Source organism: Capra hircus, chromosome 6 (genome assembly GCF_001704415.2).
Source record: "Capra hircus breed San Clemente chromosome 6, ASM170441v1, whole genome shotgun sequence".
In the NCBI taxonomy this organism is placed as follows: domain Eukaryota; kingdom Metazoa; phylum Chordata; class Mammalia; order Artiodactyla; family Bovidae; genus Capra; species Capra hircus.
In genome coordinates this window covers 98,183,583-98,207,697 of record NC_030813.1, presented here as the reverse complement: position 1 = coordinate 98,207,697, position 24,115 = coordinate 98,183,583, and the positions used below count along the sequence as shown (strand labels likewise).

Here is a 24,115-nt window from a genome sequence, read left to right as displayed (position 1 = left end):
CCTAGAAAAATCAATAAATTAGACTTACTAAAATTAATGTCTGTTCTTCAAAACATACTAAAAAAGTAAAAGCCACATCCTAACCTTAAAAAATTGTGAACCACTCACTATGTTGTACACTTGCAACTTCAACTATACATCAACTTTACCTCAATCAAATTTTAAAAGCCATGGACTGGGAGAAGATATTTGCAAGATACATCTAATAATGTACTTTTATCCAGAATATTTAACTAACTTACTGTTAGTTTTTATTTCTTAACTTTTCAATAAGAAAACAACCTTCCTTAAAATAGAGGCAAAAGACTTGAACAGACATTTCACCGAAGATGACAGTGAATGGCAGATAAGCCTATGCAAAGATGTTCAGCATCATTAGAAAGATGTTCAGTCATTAGAAAAAGAAACGAAAGCCACAATGAAATACCATGGCACACCCATTAGAACGGCTGATTCAAAACAGAATCCTGACAATAGCAAGTGTTGGGGAGGAAGTAGAGAATTAGAACTTTTCATATATTTCTGGTTAATGTACTGCATGGTACATCACAGCAAAAGATAGTTTGTTACAATGTAAAACATATACCATGTGACCCACTGTACGAATACAACACATTTTTTATATATCCACTCATGAGTTGGATATTTGGACTTTTCCACTTTTTAGCTATTTTAATGCTGCTGTAAAATTTGTACATTTCTCTTGGGTATATGCCCATTGGTAGAATTGCCAGGTCATTTGGCAATTCTACGTTTAACCTTCTGAAGAACTGCTAGGCTGTTTTCCAAAGTATGTGCATTCCTACCAACAATGTATGAGGGTTCTGGTTTCTCCACATTCTTGCCAATACCTGTTATCTTTTTTATTACAGCCATCCTAGTGGGTGTGAAGTGGTATCTCATTGTGATTTTGATTTGCATTTCCCAAAAGGCTAATGATGTTGAGCACATATTCACGTATATCTCCTTTGAAGAATAACTTCGTATTCTTTACCCATTTAGAAAATTGGGTTGTTTTATCCTTTATTATTGAGTTATTTGTATACTCAGATACAAGTCCTTTACCAGACACATGATTTGGAAAATGTTTCTATAGCTTGTCTTTTACTTTCTTGATGGGTGTCCTTTAAAGCACAAAGTTTCCCATTTTGATGAAGTTTTTGCTTGTACTTTTGGTGTCCTAAGAAGCTATTGCCGAATCCAAGTCTCCACTATTTTAATCTAAGAGTTGTTTTACCTCTTACATTTGTGTCTTTGCTCCATTTAGAGTTAACATTTTGCACGTGTATATCCAGTTATTCCAGCACTATCTGTTGAAAGTAGGAAGGATACGTTTCTGAATATTTGTTTTCTCTGAAGAAGGGAAAGAACAAGGGTGCTGAGTAGAAACTGTAAACTGTTAATTACCCTAATCAAGTATGAACAGAAAGTTCACTGTGAAGTATATCATATCAAGTAAATCTGACATCAGACTTGGAACGCCGCACTAAGGCAAGAACAATTAACTGTGCTAGTGGCAGTGATGGAAAAATTCTTGTCTTCAGGGTTTGTCCAGTTTATACCCAGCACTTAAATAAATGCAAAACACTATTTTAATAAGTTACACAAAACATGGGTCAGATGTAACAGCGAGAACATAAGACACTACAGACATGAACCTAGTTTTAAGCAAAAATAAGTACAAAACTTGACTTTATATAAGCAATGTTAAAGGTGGTGACATAAACAGGCTTCCTTTAAATAAGATTTATCCTGGTGCATCTAAACTCATTCTACTGCAAACAAAACCAAACCCACAGTATTCAGACTTCTTAGAAATATCTCCTTATAAAATGCAATACAGGACAATTCTGGTTACAGTTCAAAACTGAAGCCTTTGTTTGAGGTAGACCCAGCAGAAATATATCAAAATATACTATTTATGGAGAATTTCAATTAATAAAACTGAAGTTTTACCTGTCCTTAATCTTTTATAACTTTGTCTTCATATTAACTGTAGTCTATGAACATTAATGACAATAAGAGATATTTTACATACACAGGTGAATAATGTGTGTGTTCATTTTTTTTTCCATTTAAATACCATTTCTGAAAGTACATATAACTATATGTTATCATATTTTATCTTTTCAGATCTGGATATGAGAGAACAGAGAAAATTGTTCTTAGTATGTTTTCATCTTCAGATTATTTAAGCTTCTACCAAATTTCTGAAAAATCTCATTATATGATTAAGACAAACTTTTTCATACTCTCCCAACTGACTGTTTTTTCCCCAACTGATTTATCACATATGAAACAACAGTATTCCAAACTGAAAATGTTTCATTATTATCCTCTTCAGAAGAAGTTAAACAAAGGCTTCTTTTCATTCTCTGATGAGCACTGTGCTCCTCCAATAGGAGTCAAGTACCCACTTTATTCAAAGTAGTAGTATGAAGTCCAGACAAATGGGCTGTGAAAATTACATCTCCTGCATACTCCCCAGACAACATTTCCAAGCTTGGTTGTAGCACAAGGAATCGTCCATTTCATGGCTCATGTGTTTGTTTACCTTCTGCCTAATAGAGTTTAATTATTTCTATTTAAAGGTACCCCAGCAAAAGGATTTTGGTAGTGTTTGGTATTTAACTTGGCTTAATTTTCATATGTAAGTAAACTATATTCACAGTTTGATAGGTATTCTGATTAACAGTCTTCTTTTTTTTTTCAAGTGTTATTCTTAAGAGTTGTAGACCAAATCTCTTTCTGGGAATGTAGTCTTTATAAAAGGAGTCAATGTTTTAGTAACTCCTTTGTCATTATTCTCACCTTTTAAAACTTTTATTGGAGGATAATTGTTTTACAGTATTGTGCTCGTTTCTGCCATTCTCACTTGTTTTTAAAATATGTCCAGTTGAATTACTCAGTTGGATAGTGGTAAATTCAAACACAGCACCTGTTGGCTAGTCTGTTCTGACTGACTTCTCGCTTTTCACTTTTTAGGTAACTCTGAAATGCAAGCCCTACCAAATTCCATGCAGATTTGATAACGTGCATAATAGAAATTCCTAAGACATAAACACAAACTTGTCCACTGTGCAGAATTTGTAAAATATTGTCAGTTGAATTTTAAAATGTTGGCCAATTATTTTTAATAAAAATGTTAATATATTTTAGGTCCTTCATTTGAATGGGTATCTGTTGTTCCTTAGCAAATGTCTGAATTTATTGGTATTGGCAAAACTTGAACATCTGTAATTCTGTGAAGATGACCAGTATTTCCTTGACAAAGTTTTCAACTCAATTCTTTCTGAGTGGTGTTTTAAGGAGTACTGAGTTATATCTTTAGCTCTGATCTTTAAGAAACAGATTATGATATTCTTTAGTAATTTTACAAAGTGATTGATGGCATATACTTCTCCATCAAAGAGATGCTCATCTAACTCTACAAAAAGATAAATGTGCCCAGAAAGCTCATATAATATTTTCTGTTGAAGGTAACATTCCCTCTGTTTGGGAAGCAGTGGTTCATGAACTGTCGGTTTTGAATGGGTTCTCACAACTCGCTCACAAGTATTTATGACTCGGCACAAACTTTCAGAAGGGAAATGCACACCATTCTCCTTTTTAACACATAACAGGGATCCAATCTTAGAGGCTTTGAGATCCGATGCGTACAGCGCACTGAGGCAGTCCTCGCACGTTAAAAGAGCTGATAACTTATTGGCAATATAACCAGCACAAGAGGTGAGATTTCGCCTACGAACTGACAGGTCTAGTAATGCCTCACTTAGCAAACAGTCAGACCAGTCTGGGCAAATATCCTCTTTGTAAAAAAGACTCTCTATAACGCTGACACCATACTCACGCTGAACTGTCCCGAGGGCCAGGTCTGTCCTTCGAGCAATTGAAATGTCAAGGCTGCTTACTTCACTTAGAAAGACCTCATCTTGTAATCTGTGTCTCATCTCCAAATTATGGTAAGCTTTCTGGAATGCCATGCAGGTAGGGTTAGAAGTGGTTACTGATACCTGTCTGAGCATCTTTAGAAATAATTCCAGATGATCGTGACTGAATTTGTACATCAGGAGATAGGGGAAAGGCATGACTTTGGGGAAAACATAATTTTGGTAGAGCCATTTTAAGCTCTCGGCATTAAGCAAAAATCCCAGGAATCCCAGTTTTCGCTTACCTTTAAGGATTTGATTATTGCTAGTGTCAGATAATGTAACAAAAATAGTCTTGGCTTCAGTTAACACATGGTTGATTTTATTAAAAGTTTCAGGTAATAGAGGTCCTTTAAATCCCTTTCCATAAAAGTTCCTACTATTAAAAATGTCGAACAGATTGTTAATTAAGCGTAAGAAGTGGATGGTACCAACACAGTTCTGAAAAGAAGGCAGGCCTAATGATAGCAAACACTCTAGTGCCCTGACCACGCTCTCACTGAAGACTTGGGCGGCACAATTCGTTTTTAGTATGTGGTTCTTCAGATTTGCAAGTTTTCTTGGGATTCTCTCCATATGTGATAATTCCTGTTCCTCTAGCGCTGCTAACTCCACAAGGTGCTGCCAGTGAGCTGTGCCATTGATAAACTGAATGCTTTGGAAATTCTGAAATGCATTTCTTATTAATTTAAGCAAGTGGCAAGAATCAAAGAAGTAGGCAATCTGTTGGCTGGAAGATGAAGGATGCTGAAATGTACACTTCGTGTTGTCTCCGTCGAGATGTATCCCCAGTGCCTTTGCCATCTGAACGCTGTGAGCTGAGGCATCTGACGTGACAGCCAGCACTGTGATCCCTATGTCACTTAGTTTGCCAATCGTCAGACGAAGCAGCTGAGCTTGCAAATATCCAGAGGCCCTGTTTACAAAAAAATAACCAAGAGGTGTACTCCAGTGACCAGAAATACCCACTGCCGTGAGCAAAATAGTTTCTGAGGCGAGTGGCATTTCATCAGCATCAAGTGTGCCAAGACCGAAGTCCATAAACCCTTGCAGATGGTGACTGCTGGGGTCCCACTGAAGCTGCTGCATGAGAGACAGACCTTTAATCATCAGTGAACAAGACTGATATCGCTGGTCTCCATTCTCTACTTTTTGCTGAAGAAAAGAAAAAATGTTGCTGTTGAAACCTGGACCAGGTTTGCATTTGGACAGCCATCTAGAAAATGTAAAAGATGAAAAATAATAAGACACAGAAGAAGAGGGACTTTCCTGGTGGTCTAGTGGCTAAGACTCCCCGCTCCGAGTGTAGGGGGCCTGGGTTTGATCCCTGGTCAGGGAACTGATCCCACGTGCTACAGCTAAGACATGGTGCAGCCAAATAAATATTTTTTTAAAAACCGCTAATGAAGACATTAAAAAAGGGGAAATGCCTTAAATGGTTCTAAAGTAGCCTCAACTCCCTGTTGAAATAAAGGCAAGTAGCCAAATTATACTGACACTTTCAAGCATATATTCCTATTGTGACCATAAAACAGTAAGATAATGGAGAAACTAGAGTGTGTGCACTCAATTGCTCAGTCGTGTCCAGCTCTGCAACCCAATGGACAGGCACCTCTGTCTACGAAATTTTCCAGGCAAGAATAATGGAGTGGGTTGCCGTTTCCTCCTCCAGGGGATTTTCCCGACCAGGGATCGAACCAGCATCTGTTGCATCTCCTGCATTGGGCAGACGGATTCTTTACCACTGTGCCACCTGGGGAGCCCCAGTAGAGAAACTTAGGAAAAAAAAAAAACAGAATGGCATTTTTAAGACGCAAACATACCACAAAATAATTTTAAACTTCTTATTCACTTAAAAGAAGTGTACAAATCAATTACCTAGTTTGTTCTAATTCATGTGTTTATAATTTAGATGATAAACCAGCCTTCCCTGTATATTCACTGAAATGAGAAAACTGTAGAGGGAGAAGAAAACTTTGAGAAATCTAGTACATCTACCCCATTTTATAGATGAGGAGATAGTGAGGCAGCTGCTGTGCTGTGCTGAGTTGCTCAGCCGTGTCTGACTCTTTGCAACCCCATGAACTGTGGCCCGCCAGGCACCTCTGTCCATGGGGATTCTCCAGGCAAGAATACTGGAATGAGTCACCATGCTCTCCTCCAGGGGATCTACCCAACGCAGGGATTGAACTCAGAGGGATAGGGTAAGATGCCTGGCCCATGCTGTGTTGCTGGTCATGCACAAACAGGAAACAGCTTTCCTGAGACCCTCGTTCAGTGCCTTCTTGACTGTCTTTACAGTCAAAGAATTATGCCCTTTGGGACAATTAAGTGTCTGCTTGCTCCCAACAAAAGCACCTATGCTATGATATTTATCTTGGGAGTCTGGTTTGTTTTTGATCTTGGCTGCACCGGGTCTTCGTTGCTGCCCGAGGGCTTCCTCTAGTTGCAGAGTGGGGGCTGCTCCTTGTTGCATGGCACGGGCTTCTCACGGTGGTGGCTCCGACGCTGCAGAGCACCAGCTCTAGGTGCACGTGTTCAGTGCTCGTGGGCCGCAGGCTTCGTCACCCTGCAGCACGTGGGATCCTGGACCAGGAATCGGGTCTGGCCCCTGCACTGGCAGGCGTTCCTAACCATTGGACCACCAGGGAAGTCTTTTACAGTTTCCTGGACCTTTCCAGGCTGCTGCTAATTGTCTCCTATTACTGTTGGTGATTGTCACTAACTGACAGAATTCTTCTCATCAGTTCTAATGTACCCTACCTTGCTACAGATCAGGAGAGGAAGTAGTCAAGTTTCATAACTGTCTAAAAGAAGACTAAATGGATTCTGAGGTAGACTGAAGTGTCGGTCTTTGCTGAAGTTTACTTTTATAACTCTCAAAGGACTTTTTTTAGGTTGAACTTCTGATTTAGGGGCTATATTCTAGGTTGCCAAGATTACTTCCTAGACTAGCCGATCTCTATTTAATTGAAATTTTAAAGTATGTTTCCATAAGTATTTCAGGACAGGGCTTTCCAAATTTTTGCTGCAATCTGAAAGTGTTAGTTGCTCAGTCGTGTGTGACTCTTTGTGACCCCGTGGACTGTAGCCCGCCAGACTCCTCTGTCCACGGACTTCTCCGGGCAAGAATACTGGAGTGGGTAGCCATTCCCTTCTCCAGGGGATCTTCCAGACCCAGGGATCAAACCCAGGTCCCCTACATTGCAGGTAGATTGCTGCAACCCAGAATTTTCATAAACAGAATTTACCCTTATTATATGCCATATCCTTACTATATGTATGTGTGCATATAAATGCATATATAAAATTTAATGTGAATTATGACTCACTAAATTAATTTCAAGATGCATTTGAAAGATTTGAAAAACAATTATAGGATGCAAAAGACATACTGAAACTATTTAGAAGGCAAAAAGTATTAATCAGTTGTTTATATTTTAAAATAGGGCAAAATAAGACAATGAGAAAACATATAGTGGCTCTCAACCAGGGTGCTCCAATTCACTGATATGGTGAAAAACCCTTTTCAAGTGTGTCACCAAATTTTAATCAACTGTTTAAAATGTATTCTTTTGCATTAGGATTCTCAAATGAACTCTAAAGATGCTGTGTTACAGTAAGTATATAATGAAACTCTTTAATGCTTCTAAGTAAGAGTTCTAGCTTAAACAGGTTAAAAAAGCTTATGTTCTGGTGAGCTTGCCTTTTAAATGGAAATCTGAATGATATCTTAATGTCCACAACTACCAGACTAAAGCTTATCTGGCAGAAAGACAAGTGAACTTCTTCATTTTCTTTACGTTTTTATAACTTAGAGTAGAAATACCCAAACCAGGTTTTCAGAGTTGTAGGGAAGCAACTGATTTCTCTCTCACACCAACTTTTCCCCTGACTCAAAAGTGAAAAAAAATTTTTTTTCTGATTGTATAAAATGATACTTTCATTTAAAAAAAAAAAAAACGAAATACAGAAAAGTACAAAATGGAAAGTTAAAAAAAAAAAATCACTGTTAATAGGTGAACTTTATAAAACTAACAGACTCATAGACATAGAAGACAAAAGTATGGATCCCAAAGGCAAAAAGGCAGAAGGGATAAATTAGGAATCTGGAATTAACATATACACACCACTCTATATAAAGCAGATACAAAACAAGAGCCTACTGTACAGCACAGGGAACTACATCCAAAGCCTTGCACTAACTGGTAATGGAAAAGACTCTGAAAAAGAATGTATATATACATATACCTGAATCACTTTGCTGTACACCTGAAACAAAGCCCTGTTCACTGTAAATCAACTGCGTGTGCTAAGTTGCTTCAGTTGTGTCCGACTCTGTGCGACCCTAGGGACTGCAGCCCACCAGGCTTCTCTGTCCATTGGCTTCCCCAGGCAAGAATACTGGAGTGGGTTGCCATGCCCTCCTCCAAGGGATCTTCCCAAATCAACTATACTTCAATATAAATACATAATTTTTTAAAAAATCACTTAATATTTTAAAGACATTCTTCCAGATCTTTTCCTTACATCTGTTCACAATCTTAAATGCCCATCCAGGCATTCTTTCATTCCATAAATATTTATCAAGAGACCACTGTGTTCCAGGCATCCTGCCAGGGCAGGAGGTGTAACAGAAAACCAGACGCAGACCTCGTACTTGAGCAGCTCACAGTCTCACAAGGTAGACCGTGTTTTAAGTACTAAGTACTAAGATTTTAAATACTAAGATTCAGTTCCACGTTGTGTGTGCAAGAGGGTACCTCGGCCAGAATTGGAGGGACAGCAGGCTGGGCTTCAGAAAGGATGCGACATCTGATCTGAGTCTGAAGGGTGAGGGCTAACCTCCAGGACTAACAGGGAGAATGGGCATATCAGGCAGATGGAGGAGAAAGTCTCCGAGGCCAGAATCGGCAAGAAATGCCTTATGGAAGGAACATGGACTCTAAGAGGGCAGGGAGGGAGGCAGGAGATGAGTTGCAGAGCCCAGCAGGAGCCGCATTTCCTCAGAGAGGCTCCGGGAGCCACAGGAAGGAGTTAGCCTACAGTTCCCAGGTAATGGGAAGCCTAGGCAGCAGGAATGTGACTGGTGTAAATTGAACTGCATCTCTCGAAAAAGAGGTATTGTCATGCTGATCCCCAGTTCCTCAGAGTGTGCTCTTACTTGGAGATGGGAATCTTTACTCATCAAGGTAAAATGAGGTCATTAAGGCACACCTGAATTCAGCGTGACCACGTCCTCATAAGAGGAGGGAATGTGGACACAGAAACACACGCAGATAATGGAAGACGACATGGAGAAACAGGGAGAAGACCACCATCTATCAGCCAAGGAAAGAGGCCTGGAACAGACCCTCACCTCACAACCGAAGGAACTAACCCTGTCAGCACCTTGGTTTTGGACCTCTAGCTTCCAGAAGTGTGAGGCAATGCACTGTTGCCATTTGAACCAAATAAAAATAAAGGGATCTGTAAAACCAGTATTTTGAATAACAGTGAATGCTGAGTATTAAATTTATAAGGCATCACAGTCACTGTGTTTTTTTGCTTCCCACTAAGAGAAAATAATAGGGAATAATAGGGAAGTGCTGCAGTCTATGGGGTGGCAAAGAGTCAGACATGATTTAGTGACTGAACAACAAAAAGAGAGAGTAAACATATCTATGTATTTTGACCACAGATATTTTTCATAAATCTGTTCTCTGGATAACTGCACTGGCACCAGTGATCTTTGCCTCAAACCAATGGTATCAGGCTAGAACTCTTCTAGATTTTCTAGATTAGTCAACATATTAAAACTACTGAAGTATATGAAGCATACAAAACTACTGAAGTATATCCCACTATTTCAAGATTCAGTTGTTACCACCCAGAGGGTCTCTACCATCTGAAAAATGCAAAAAAATATTGCCAGCCTACATGCCCTCACTCTGCTGATCAAATATCGAGACTGTGATACTATGCAAATACCACCTAGAAGTTTTTAAAAAGAGAAAGACGAAACGAAGAGTATGAATACCCACAGCGTTAGTGTATAAACTGCAAGAAAGAACGGTATGTTTTATTTTACATCGAAAAGGTCATTCACTTACGTTCTGAGGATGGAAGAATGAGGCAGCTTAAGAATCTTTCTGACATAATCGTAGACTTTGCTACTGCACAAGTAGAGCGTACATGCAAACTGCTTCATTTCTGCGGAGTACTCAGCTGTTTCTCTCCAGTTATACAACTCCCACTTAAAATCTGTTAAGAGTAAATTTATTCTTCGTGATGAAAAATGTGTACAGTAACATTTTCAGACATAGATCTTCGTATTTGGATATGAAAATGTGCTAGGCACCAAAATTCAAATATAATCACATTTTAACTGAGTTGGTTCAGAGGTTACTATCCAGTCTTAGAGACGATCAATTTATCTTGTTCACTGTGGACCATTTCACTAAAAAGAGGGACGAAAAGTGTTTCAACTTGAGTTATTATGTTTTACTATTCATTAGCAGCTTATGTGGATATTTTTGGAGGAACAGGAAAGAAAATGAAATAAATGAGTAAAATTAAGTCTCTGGATTGTGAGGACATTCATTTGTTTTAGTTTGTTCCTTGGTTATCATTTATTTGAGAGTAAAAATTAGACACGAGAAACATTTTGAGGGATATGATATACGGCATTAATCAGAATAAACAGACAAATCTTTCCTACCATTGAGAAAACAAAATTCTTTGTTCCTGGTGAGGACCCCTATTTATAACCTATATTCCCCTCCTGGAAAAACACAAAATATGCTCCTCCACTGGAGGTATCTACTCCTTTTGACATGCTTTTTTTTTTTACCAGAATGCAAGTCCAAAAATCCCTACTCCTTTCATCAAAGAGTATGTTGGCAATTCTTATGTGGCTGCTGCTACTGCTGCTGCTAAGTCGCTTCAGTTGTGTTACCCCTCTTCAAATATCCTGGTTCACGAAGAAGACTAGACAGTCTTTCAGTGGACATATATATACTCTATAGAGTATTTTAGAAAAAACTTTGGAGACTTACACAATTTTCAGACTCAAAGAGATCTTGCAAATTATCTAGTTCAACTCATTGCAAAAAAGTCTTTAGTGATAAGTTATGCAGCAGTTAAAACTGCTTACGAAGAATCTGCAGTGACAAGAGTGTGACTATAAAAAGTGAAAAGGACAATATATGGTATAAACTATATGATCTCATTTCTGGGTTGTAGGATTATGTGTTATTTTTATCATTTATACATTTCTTGGCTTCTTCTATAATAAACACAGAATTTTAAAAAATGGACAATTGTAACAAGATTTTGGTGATTATTTTTCATTTTTCTTATTTATGCTAGAGACTCTTTGGCTAAAGGCATATTTTCATAGGCAATACAAAATAAAAATGTAATGATATTTCATAAAAATTAGGAGCTGTCAGTAAGTATTGCACAGGTCGTTGGGGAACATACCAGAAAATTGTGCTCGTAGCAGACATTCTGTTTCCTCTGTAAGTAGCTTCTCTTCTATAAGCGCATCAATTAGTTGTAAGCCCTTTCTCTTCTTGATCATCCTGTAGTTTTTTGCAGAAGCAAGTCTTTTTTTGGACACTTGTAGCATCTGCTGCACCTCAGCTAGTTTCTCTGCTCCTACTGTCAGAGGTCTCTTTAAACTGTAGTTATGGTCTTCAGTAGCAACCTCTTGAGAATTATCAGGAAGAGGCTGTTTGAGGATTTTCTGTCTTGCTTTACCTTTAAGGTGTACACCTTGGAGAACCTAGGACACAAATGGAAAATGAGGTTCATTTTAGAAATTATCACACAATGATTATCTATTAAAATATCACTGAATACAAAGCACTCACCTGGTTGCTGTGGAGAATTAGGTATGAAAGAAAAGGTAATAATCTCTGATTTTTAAAAATGTATAGTCTGCAGGACAATGTACACAAGTTTTTGGTGGTGGGATCCATACAGAAATAGTAGCATAATGTTGAGTTTCTGAAATGATTCAAGTAACTAGTGAAAGATGTTGATAATTTGGGAAGGTTTTGAGTTGTTCTTTGAAAGAGTAACAACATGGTTAATGAAGGGGACTGGGAAGTTATTTGTGCAGAAGGGAAGGCATAGGACAGAGCATGGGCCCTGGAATTAAGACTCATGGCTCCCTCACTTAAAGCTGTAATTTAACCTCTATAATCCCTTACCTTTTCATGTATAAAATGTGGATAACAATACAGAGTTGACTTGAGGATACAATAAGCTAATTTACATAAATTGCCTAGTGCACTGCCTGGACCGCTGTGAGTCTCAATAAACTGTAACTATTACTGATTGTAAACAAAATCATAAAAGCAAGGCAATTTATCATATATGCAGTGGGTAAGTATTTGTGGTTCCGAAAGAGAATTCAGAGCAGTTAGAGATGCACAAATCAATTAATAAAAAGTTCTTGGAACTTATAAGTTTGGATGTGACACCAAGTATATTCTTCTGAAAGAGAATATACAACAAAAAGAGATTCCAATGAATAAGAAGATAGGGCAGTGCCAGGATAGACTAGTTGGGTGACTATATGAAGACCGCAGACAGTGACTGAGTAATGTATGAGTGAGTGCGTGACTAAGGGGTAAAAGGATAACATAAAAACAATCAAAAGAAACATAAAAATATAACACCAATACTGGTGATTGACTCATAGAAAATCTTCTATTTCCTGTATACTTCCTTCCATATCAATGCTAATGATTAGGTACATTTCCGGTCAAAATCAATAACATTTTGGGGGAGAGCCAAAATAAAGGGTAGATAATTTCAAAGTATTGGGTTGGCCAAAGAGTTCATTCTTTTTTGTAAGATGGCTCTAACAGAAAAGAGCCATCTTACAAAAAGTTGTCTTTAACCTCATTTGAAACAATTTTGTTAGACTGTTTTGAGACAGCTGTCATATCAGTATGCATTAAAAAAAACAAACCTATCAAAATGGTGAATTTTTGTGTAGCCATTTTAATATTGAAGGTGGGGCAAAAGCAACAGTTTCAGCATATTATACTTAATTACTGATATTTCAAGAAAGGCAAAAATGCAACTGAAATGCAAAAAAAGATTTGTGCAGTGAATGGAGAAGGTGCTGTGACTGACTGAATGCATCAAAAGTGGTTTGCAAAGTTTTACCCTGCAGGTTTCACTGAATGATGCTCCACGGTCAGGTAGACCAGTTGAAGTTGATAGCAATCAAATTGAGGCATTGAAAACGATCAACATTACACCATATGGGAGATAGCAAACTTACTCAAAACATCCAAATCAAGCACTGGAAATCATTTGCACCAGCCTGGTAATGTTCATCACTTTGATATATGGGTTCTACATAAGTTAAGTGAAAAAAAACCTTGACCATATTTCCACATGTGACAATTCTCTACTGAAATGTAACAAAAACATTCCATTTTTAAGACAAATTGGGATGGGCAATGAAAACTGGATATTAGACAATAATGTGGAATGGAAGAGATTGTGAGGCAAATGAAATGAACCACCACCAACCACAAAGGCCAGACTTCATCCAAAGAAGGTGATATTGTATGTATGGTGGGTTTGGAAAGGGGTCCTCTATTATGAGCTCCTTTTGGAAAATCAAGTGATTAACCCCAATGAGACCAACTGAAAGCATCTCTCAATGAAAAGCATCCAGAATTACTCAATAGAAAACACACAATCTTCCACCAGGCTAACGGAAGACTGTGTGTTTCTTTAATGACCAGGCAAAGTCTGTTACGGCTTTGTTGGGAAGTTTTGATTCACCTGCTGTATTCATCAGACACTGCACCTTTGGATTTCCAATTATTTCAGTTTTTACAAAGTTACCTTAACAGAAAAAAATTTAATTCCCTGGAATATTGTGAAAGACACTTGCAACAGTTCTTTGCTTAAAAACATAGAAAGTTTTGGGAAGACAGAATTATGAAACTGCCTGGAAAATAGCAGAAGGTAATGGAACAAAACAGTAAATATGTTGCTCAGAGAAGTTCTTGGTGAAATGAAAAATGTGTCTTTTATTTTCACTTAAAAACTAAAGGAACTTTTTGGCCAGCTCAGTATTATGAAAACTGTCTCATATTTAAACAAAACCCTGAATTCTAAGGCTATTTACATTCACTAGTTGATTTTTGCGATCATGTCAGTAACCTTTACATATTTCTAGGCATGATTTGCATATATACACCTTCCAAAGCATAATTATTAATATTAACACATATGTATTTTAAAAATATTATGTAATATTACATATATATTTAAAAAAAAAACAAAAGTATTGTATTATTGGATTACTTTTTAAGGCCTAGGTTTTTGGTTTTGTTTTTATCTCTGTAAATCCCGACTATAATGTGAGCAGTCTAGACTTTCAGTTTCTATAAAATTGAATTTTGTTTACACCTAGATTTAAGTACCTTGTATAGAGAAACAGAAGGCACAGCTCCTTTTTTCAGCTTTCTTCTTATGCCATATGACTCAAAGTCACTTTCTTGAAAATGTTTGGAACATAGCATAGCACCTGGTCCTGGGATCCAAATCTTTTTGCTTCTGGGGTCCATACGATTCACAGCCCTGATCCATTTTGAGCGCTGAATAGTATCAGTTGGAAATCTACAGCAATCATATTAAAGTTCCGTTAACATGAAAACATCAGAGTAATACTACAGCATTATTTATTACACAAACCCATTTATTATTTAATGGCTTCACATAAACACTAAGTCCAGCTAAAAGTTTAACTCACTTGATCTGATTTCATTTTTCAAAGTTCTTTGACTTTTTAAATCCAAAAGCTCAGTATCTAAGTGATCTCATCTGTTACAACTTGTATGTGGACAATTCTCACATTTAATATCCTGCACATTCTATCTGCACAGCCTACACTTAACAGAATCTACTCAAATTTAACATGTGTGTCTTTCCTTTACTGTGGCAATTTTAAATTACATCCACAGAGTCTTTGGTATGCCCCCTTTCAAGGGGTGGAGCCTATTTCCCTCCCCTTGAGTATGAGCTGGAGTTTGTGATTTGCTTCTAAAGAATATTTAAAAAGCAGAGGTGATAATGGGCTATAAGAGTAGCTCAGGAAAAAATACTGAAGATTTGTCTTCCTTGCTCTATTGAATGGTTTTTCTTTGGGGGAAGTTACCTGCCATATCATAAGCAGCCCTGTGGAGAGTCCACTTCGCTAGAAACTTGAATTCTCCAGTCAAAGACCACATGAGAGAGCCTTTTTGAAAGGATATCCTTCGGCCTCAATCAAGGCTTCAAGTGACTGCAGTCTTGGCTAACATTTTGACTGCAGTCTTATGAAACTCCCAGTCATACCCAGTTAATCCACTCCACAATTCCTGACCCTCAGAAATTTTGTGAGAAAACAGATGCTTCTGATGAATTTTGAGGAAATTCATTACTAAACAGTAGAAAACAAGTAGAAAAATCCGCTGGATCACAGAAAAAGCAAGCAAATACCAGAAAAACTTCTGCTTCTGCTTCACTGACTATGCTAAAGCCTTTGACTGTGTGGATCACAACAAACTGGAAAATTCTTAAGAGATGGGACTATCAGACCACCTGACCTGCCTCGAGAGAAACCTGTATGCAGGTCAAAAAAGCAATAGTTAGAATCGGACAAGAAACAACAGACTGGTTCCAAACAGGGAAAGGATCACATCAAGGCTCTATTTGTCACCCTGCTTATTTAACTTATATGCAGAGTACATCATCCGAAACGGCAGACTGGATGAACCACAAGCTGGAATCAAGACTGCCAGGAGAAATATCAACTACCTTAGATATGCAGGTGATACCACCCTAATGGGAGAAAGTGAAGAGGACCTAAAGAGCCTCTTGATGAGGGTGAAAGAAGAGAGTGAAAAAGCTGGCTTAAAACTTAACATTCAAAAACCAAAGATGATGACATCCAGTTTTATCACACCAAGGGAAATAGACTGGAGGAAAAATGGAAACAGCAACAGACTTTATTTTCTTGGGCTCCAAAATCACTGCAGATGGTGACAGCCATGAAATTAAAAGACGCTTGCTTCTTCGAAGAAAAGCTACAACAAACCTAGACAGCGTATTAAAAAGACATCATTTTGCTGACAGAGGTTCATGTACTCACAGCTATGGTTTTTCCAGTGGTCATGTATGGATGTGAGAACTGGACTATAAAGAACTGGTGCTTTTGAACTGTGGTGTTGGAGAAGACTCTTGAGAGTCCCTTGGACTGCAAGGAGATCCAACCAGTCAATTGTAAAGGAAATCAACCCTGAATATTCATCAGAAGGACTGATAGGGAAGCTCCAATACTTTGGCCACCTGATGCGATGAGCTGACTCACTGGAAAAGACCCTGATGCTGGGAAAGACTGAAGGCAAGTGGAAAAGGGGATGACAGAGGATGAGATGGTTGGACAGTATCATCGACTCTACTGACATGAGTTTGAAGAAACTCCAGGAGATGGTGAAGGATAGGGAATCCTGGCGTGCTGCAGTCTATGGGGTTGCAAAGAGTTGGACACGACTTGGCAACTAAACAACAAAAGAAAACAAGTACATTTCCTACACTCAGTTTTTCTATTTTATTTTGAAAGGACAACTTTTTCCTACCCTTGAACATAGAAACTACCTTGCATTTTTCTACTTGTCAATCCCAGCCAAATTATTATATTCAGAAATGAGTGAGGGAAAAAACTCATGAGATTAATGTAATGAAAATCACAGAACTGCTCTTTCTGCACCTTCTTCTTTATCTTGGAGACAGATCGACAGGTATCACTCTTACATATTTTAACTCATGCTTCAAAGCACACAGTTGTAAAGAACTGAAACTGGTAAAAAGAAAGTTTCATTTCCTCAGCTAATTTTGTTAGGGAAATGATATGTCAAAATGGCAACACATAATACTGAGATACTCTCTCAATCACTTTCAGAAACAACACTGAGTTGGAAAACCTGCATTTAAGCCTCAATTCCCTTTTATCAGCCGTGTGGTATTAGATATATCTCTCAACCTATCAGCTTCCTCCAGGGCGGCAGTAAGAGTATATGACACAGATGTGTTCAGAAGCACTCTGTAAATGGAAAGGTACCATCTAAAGTTTGTTCTTCGTTAGGAACAACTAATTCCACTTTGGGGATTTTTTATCTTATTGTTCCAGGAAAATGATGTTACACAATCACGAGAGAATGTACAGGGAATTATTTTCCAATAAAGAAAGGCACATCTCTTTTCACTGGGGTTTCTTAATGATGGTATGTGTTTGTGAGGCAACATTTCCAGACTGACTGTAGTCTCTCAACAAGTCAGGGACCATCAAAATTTGGCTGGTCTACCAAGTTACATTACTAGCCTGATTTTCTGATGCAAAGCTTCCCAACTGGCACACCTGGAGAGCACAGCTATCAACCCTCTTAGCCCATGGGTAGGGCCTGGGCCACCTGGAGCTCTTGAAGTAGTTACATTAAGCCAGTCCCAAACAGCTTTCTAGGTTTGGAGGTTTCTGATGTGTAAAATGACATGGAAAAGGCTGGTAAATACTGTAGTCTAACCAGCATGTTCTTGATGAAAGTGAAAGAGAGGAGAGTGAAAAAGTTGGCTTAAAGCTCAACATTCAGAAAACGAAGATCATGGCATCCGGTCCCATCACTTCATGGGAAATAGATGGGGAAACACTGCAAACAGTGTCAGACTTTATTTTTTGGGGCTCCAAAATCACTGCAGATGGTGACTGCAGCCATGAAATTAAAAGACGCTTACTCCTTGGAAGAAAAGTTATGACCAACCTAGATAGTATATTCAAAAGCAGAGACATTACTTTGCCGACTAAGGTCCATCTAGTCAAGGCTATGGTTTTTCCAGTGGTCATGTATGGATGTGAGAGTTGGACTGTGAAGAAGGCTGAGCGCTGAAGAATTGATGCTTTTGAACTGTGGTGTTGGAGAAGACTCTTGAGAGTCCCTTGGACTGCAAGGAGATCCAACCAGTCCATTCTGAAGGAGATCAACCCTGGGATTTCTTTGGAAGGAATGATGCTAAAGCTGAAGCTCCAGTACTTTGGCCACCTCATGCGAAGAGTTGACTCATTGGAAAAGACTCTGATGCTGGGAGGGAATAGGGGCAGGAGGAGAACGGGACGACCCAGGATGAGATGGCTGGATGGCATCACGGACTCGATGGACGTGAGTCTGAGTGAACTCCGGGAGATGGTGATGGACAGGGAGGCCTGGCATGCTGTGATTCATGGGGTCGCAAAGAGTTGGACACGACTGAGCAACTGAACTGAACTGAACTGAACCAGCATGATTGAGTTCTGGACAAAAATAAATTAGTATTAACAACTGATAATACTTTTAAAGCATTTACCTTGTGTTTTGTATGTTTTAAAGACATTTTTAGTCTCCAAAAAAAAAAGGGGGGGGCTTGGTAAGACAGGTTTTTATCCTTTTACAGAAGATGAAACCAAGACTGGAGCAGCCAAGTTTAGCCATCAGTAAATAGTCAGTTAAAATTGGAATTCAGGAACTTCCCCGGTGGTCCAGTAGCTAAGACTCTGCTACCAAAGTAGGGGGCCTCGATTCCATCCCTGGCCAGGGAACTATATCCCACATGCCGCAGCTAGGAGTTGCAAAGACACAACTAAAGATCCCACATGCTGCAACTAAGACCAGGAGCTCCTGTGTCACAGCTATGACCCAGAGCAGCCAAATAAATAACATTTACAAGCAAATAGATTAACTAATCAAATAAAACTGCAATCCAGAGGTCCCTAGTCTAAAGCCACCTCTCAAAGTGAAGGTCATTTATTCGTGTCTGACTCTCTGCAACCCCATGGAATTCTCCAGGCCAGAATACTGGAGTGGGTAGCCTTTCCCTTCTCCAGGGGATCTTTCCAACCCAGAGACAGAACTCATGTCTCCCGCATTGCAGGCGGGTTCTCTACCAGAAAAATTCTAAACCAATCACCATCTCATATACACAATAATGAATTGGCTTACACAGAATCCATTTTCTTCCTCCTGTTGACAATGCCTGTTTTATACTGTTAGTGAGGATTTACCTCTGGCTCCCTCCGCATCAAATATTTTCCAGAAAAGTGGCTAACAAAAAAACCTCTTCTACAGGGGTTACATCCAGGGAGGGAGAGAGAGAGAAAGGACTGAAGGGGAGGGCTTTAACTACACCTATAGCTTAAGCCTCTTCCAAAAAAGAGAAAAAAGCAAACATCTTACCATCTGCTTATTCTCGGTGATGGGAAACAGATGTTTGTTACATATAAATAAAAGTTTAAAATAGAATTCATTACAACAGTTCAGGCAAAACTGTTCCAAATTACCAATACATATATTTCCTTGGATATGAAATAAATTTCTTAATCTCTTTATACCTACAGAAAGAGAATATATCAAAGGGTCATTTCAAATTTTAACTTGCCGGTCCCACTTTCCATTTAAGTCATTCAAATGTTTGACAGAGCACCAATATTCTCATAATAATATCAGAGGCATGTATTCAAAATTTTTGTTATTGAAAGAGTGCCATGATCAAATAGTTTGAAGATAGCAGCTTTAGGCAACAGCAAGTTGATTAACTCTCTCCTTCCCATACTACCTTTTTGCTGAGCCCTTACTGCAGACCAAAGCCTTGGACTGTGTGGATCACAATATACTGTGGAAAATTCTGAGAGAGATGGGAATTCCAGACCACCTGACCTGCCTCTTGAGAAACCTACATGCAGGTCAGGAAGCAACAGTTAGAACTGGACATGGAACAACAGACTGGTTCCAAATAGCAAAAGGAGTACGTCAAGGCTGTAGATTGTCACCCTGCTTATTTAACTTATATACGCAGAGTACATCATGAGAAACGCTGGGCTGGAAGAAGCACAAGCTGGAATCAAGATTGCCAAGAAAATATCAATAACCTCAGATATGCAGATGACACCACCCTTATGGCAGAAAGTGAAGAGGAACTAAAAAGCCTCTTGATTTAAGTGAAAGAGGAGAGAGAAAAAGTTGGCTTAAAGCTCAACATTCAGAAAACAGATCATGGCAACCGGTCCCATCACTTCATGGCAAATAGATGGGAAACACTGCAAACAGTATCAGACTTTATTTTTCTGGGCTCCAAAAGCACCGCAGATGGTGACTGCAGCCATGAAATTAAAAGACGCTTACTCCTTGGAAGAAAAGTTATGACCAACCTAGATAGCATATTCAAAAGCAGAGACATTACTTTGCCAACAAAGGTCCGTCTAGTCAGGGCTATGGTTTTTCCAGTGGTCATGTATAGATGTGAGAGTTGGACTGTGAAGAAGGCTGAGCGCCAAAGAATTGATGCTTTTGAACTGTGGCGTTGGAGAAGACTCTTGAGAGTCCCTTGGACTGCAGGGAGATCCAACCAGTCCATTCTAAAGGAGATCAGTCTTGGTTGTTCATTGGAAGGACTGATGCTAAAGCTGAAACTCCAGTACTTTGGCCACCTCATGCGAAGTGTTGACTCATTGGAAAAGACTCTGATGCTGGGAAGGATTGTGGGTAGGAGGAGAAAGAGATGACAGATGATAAGATGGCTGGATGGCATCACCAACTTGATGGACATGAGTTTTACTGAGGGAGTTGGTGACGGACAGGGAGGCCTGGCGTGCTGTGATTCACAGGGTCGCAAAGAGTCGGACACAACTGAGCGACTGAACTGAACTACTGTAGTCGAGTGTTACCTTGTCACTAGGACTTACACCACAGTATCCTAACTCCTTCTCCCCTCTCTATTCTTTCCTGTCTTCCTTACAACTTTCTAGCTGTCAGGAAGGCCGACAACTCCTCATTCATACATAGACTGTGTTTAATTCTGCTCACATGTACCATTAACAGAAGTACAGATGGAATGTATTTAGGTTGGAACAGAGGTATAGAGGAAAGGCTACACAGAGGAGCTTAGACTCTTATTATTAAGGCACTAAAGAGTCCGAGGGATTAAAACACTTCCCTAAGGGAGTGAGCATGATAAAATCTGCATTTTTAGAAACATAATTTTCAGGAATCTAGAAAATGAGGGCTTTCCTGATAGCTCAGTTGGTAAAGAATCCGCCTGCAATGCAGGAGACCCCAGTTCGATTCCTGGGTCGGGAAGATCCCCTGGAAAAGGGAAAGGCTACCCACTCCAGTATTCTGGCATGGGTTGCAAAGAGTCAGACACGACTGAGTGACTTTCACTTCACTAATCTAGAAAATGAAATGAACGGAGAAGAAATCAGGCTGGAAGAGTCACAGCACACTGGTGTAATAATTGCATCAAAAAAAAAATTTTTTTTTTAATTAAACAGGTCTTGCTTTGGTCCTCAACATATGAAACAAATAAGGCAATATGTGAGTTCTTCCTTATTTTAAGAAACTAGGGAAAAGGTACAGGAAAAACAGGGCAGCAAATGTTGAGAAAAAATCAAAGAAAAGGGAGAGAACTAGGGAGAGGATGTCAGGAACAGCCAAAGGAGGTGTGGGTTCCAAGTAGTGACCAGCATGATTAAAGTTAAACAGGGCAAGAGAAAGACTTATTAACAGAATTGCTCATTTAGGTTTGGCAAGATTACCGATAACCCTCAGTCAGTGGGTGTGGACAGATATCTGGCTGCGGTAGGTTGATAAGCCAACAGTAGTTAGGGAAGTAGGTACAGGCTTCTGTTTTGAGGAACTTGGTTGTGAATGGAAGGAGAGTGGTAGGGTAGTGCAGAGGTGCACAAAGGTTCAAGAGTTTGTGTATATTTTAAAAGTGGAGGTAATTCAAGCATGCTCAGTGTTTTTAGGCAAGTAGCCAGCAGAGAGAGCAATTTAAAATGAAACTAGAACAAGAACTAAGTGATGGAAACAAATATCAGAGAAGAAAGGATACAATTATAGCAGCTTAGGTGCAGGAAGTGGCCTTCCTTAAAAATAAGCAACAGTACAAAACGTCTACCATACATAGTTGAAACTCCTTAACTTGACACGTTTGTAGATAATTTGTTTCCAAACTACTTTGCCCAGCTTCTACATCTTCAGTTTCCATTCTTTATTTTCCCATGCTGTTTTCTGTGCTGTGCTTCTTTGCTCAGTCCTGTCCAACTGTTTGCGACCCGATGGACTGTAGCCTGCCAGGCTCCTCTGTCCATGGGGATTCTCCAGCCAAGAATACTGGAGTGGTTCGCCATTTCTTCCTCCAGGGGATCCTCCCAACTGAGGGATCAAACCCAGGTCTTGGGCACTGCAGGCAGATTCTTTACCATCAGAGCCACCAGGGAAGCCCTTTTCCATGCTGCTACTGCTAGGTCGCTTCAGTCGTGTTTGACTCTGTGCAACCCCATAGATGGCAGCCTACCAAGCTGCTCTGTCCATGGGATTTTCCAGGCAAGAGTACTGGAGTGGGGTGCCATTTCCTTCTCCATGCTATTTCTATTTAAATGCTATCTTCTATCCACCCCACCCTCCATTTTAGATAGGGCTCAAGGTCCAATTCAAATACCACTTGTCCCATACAGTTCTTTTTGATCTTTTCATAAAAGTGCTTTGTTTATTTTTGTCTAACTCTCTACTTCATCATATTGCCTTATTAGGCTACCACTTTAAAAATACCATACATTTCTTCCCCTCTGAGAGGATCTATTCTACCCACGTTTCTACCTCCCATTAATTTCAGTGACCTTTACTGGACTGTCCCACAGATGTGGGTTCAAATTTGATCGGTCTCTTGTGCCAAATGAAACTTCCTTGCCATGACCAAATACAGCCGGAATTGGACCTGGATTGTAGAGCTGGGCTAATGATACTGAGCAACTGGTAATGACACACAGTACTATTTAAAATCTGAAAACAAGGGCCTTCAGAACCCTCCCGGGTACAAAAGCCCTGTGTCTCCTGTTTCTTATTTTTAAAAGTGGGGTGTTGTGTGTGTGTGTGTTGGGGGGAGGATAGTGGAATTCAGTCTCCCAGGCTTTCCCTGGGTTCCAAAGAGTAGATCAAAGCAATGACTAATTAGGGAAGTCAGGGAAAGCAGAAAAGAAAAGTAGCACTTAAACCAGAAAGCCTGAACAATAAATAGTTCAGTGACAACACAACAGTCCCAATTCCTCCTCAAGGGATACACGTAACAACGTTTTGGCTATCTTTAGGTAGTTCTGTAAAAACTAAACCCCACCCAGGTGGAGAATGGTGACTACCTGACGATCACAAGCCCTTAGACCTCAGGTTTGGAACCAGAGGTCTAACCACAACCAGAAAACTGATGATTCAGCTTCTCCAAACACCAACCTGTTACCCCCACTCAATCAGAATAACTTCACGCACCCTGCAGCCCTCATCCCAAATGCCGCTTTGAAATAACCTAGAAGCCATCAGGGAGTTCAAAACTTTTCAACACCATCTATCCATTTCCCTCGCTTGGCACCCTGCAATTAACGCTGGACTTTCCTTCACCACAACCCGCCATCAGTAAATTGGATTTGCTAACCGGAGGGAGAAGGGAGGCGAACTCTATTCCGTAACTAACGCATCTGTACTCATGCTCCCAAGCAAGACACACACTAAAGTAAGCGCACGCCTTCAACAGTTCTAAACTGCCTTCCTTTCTCCTCTGTTCAATAAGAGGACGGAAAGGCAGCAAGACTCCTTTAGAGTAACTCCTGCTAAGAGCTACTGGGGTCCGGTAGGCAAGCTACAGGGCACCGGTAGGCAAGGAGAAAACAAGCACTCCGCAGACAAACATTAAGCAGAATGACAAAACTCAGTGTTACCCTCCAAGTTGCCCAATTCCCTCCCCCGCCCCACGCTACGCACGACACGTCGACGGCGTGACGCACCACCCGGCCCCGCCCCTACCCCCGTGGCCTGCAGCCCGCCAGGCCCTGCTGGGAGTTAGCGCGGAGGCTGTTCTCACGCACTGGTGGAAAGAGAGGCCGCGCTCCCGGCTCAGCACGGTGTCTCGGGTGCTGCAGCCCACTGCCGAGCAACTTCGAGTCATCTTCTCGCTACGTGAGGCTCCACCTCCGGCGTTCCCGCGACAGCATGAGTCGCGGTCAACTTGGCTCCGCCCGCTGACTCCGCAGCTACCACCTTTATTTGTTTGAGAAAGGCGGGCTCTTAAGGCTCCTTGGCTCCCGCCCTGCCTCTCCGCGGGCGCTGCGCTCG

General features: G+C 39.9%; 1 protein-coding gene across 3 annotated transcripts; it reads right to left on the bottom strand.

The window, feature by feature from the left end:
- Positions 229-24,094, bottom strand: THAP9 (THAP domain containing 9). 3 transcript variants are annotated; one of them, XM_005681841.3, is made up of 5 exons: positions 23,869-24,094; positions 14,372-14,567; positions 11,394-11,697; positions 10,022-10,172; positions 229-5,145 (listed from the first exon to the last, which is right to left on the bottom strand). In XM_005681841.3, exons 1-5 carry the CDS (start codon positions 23,946-23,948, stop codon positions 3,165-3,167), a joined length of 2,712 nt encoding a protein of 903 aa, XP_005681898.2. In that variant the 5' UTR covers positions 23,949-24,094; the 3' UTR covers positions 229-3,164. The 3 variants fall into 3 exon arrangements, with proteins under 3 accessions (XP_005681898.2, XP_013820210.2, XP_005681899.2); XM_013964756.2 differs by having other exon boundaries at positions 229-4,845; positions 23,869-24,086; XM_005681842.3 differs by lacking the exon at positions 23,869-24,094 and adding an exon at positions 19,190-19,316 and having other exon boundaries at positions 3,075-5,145.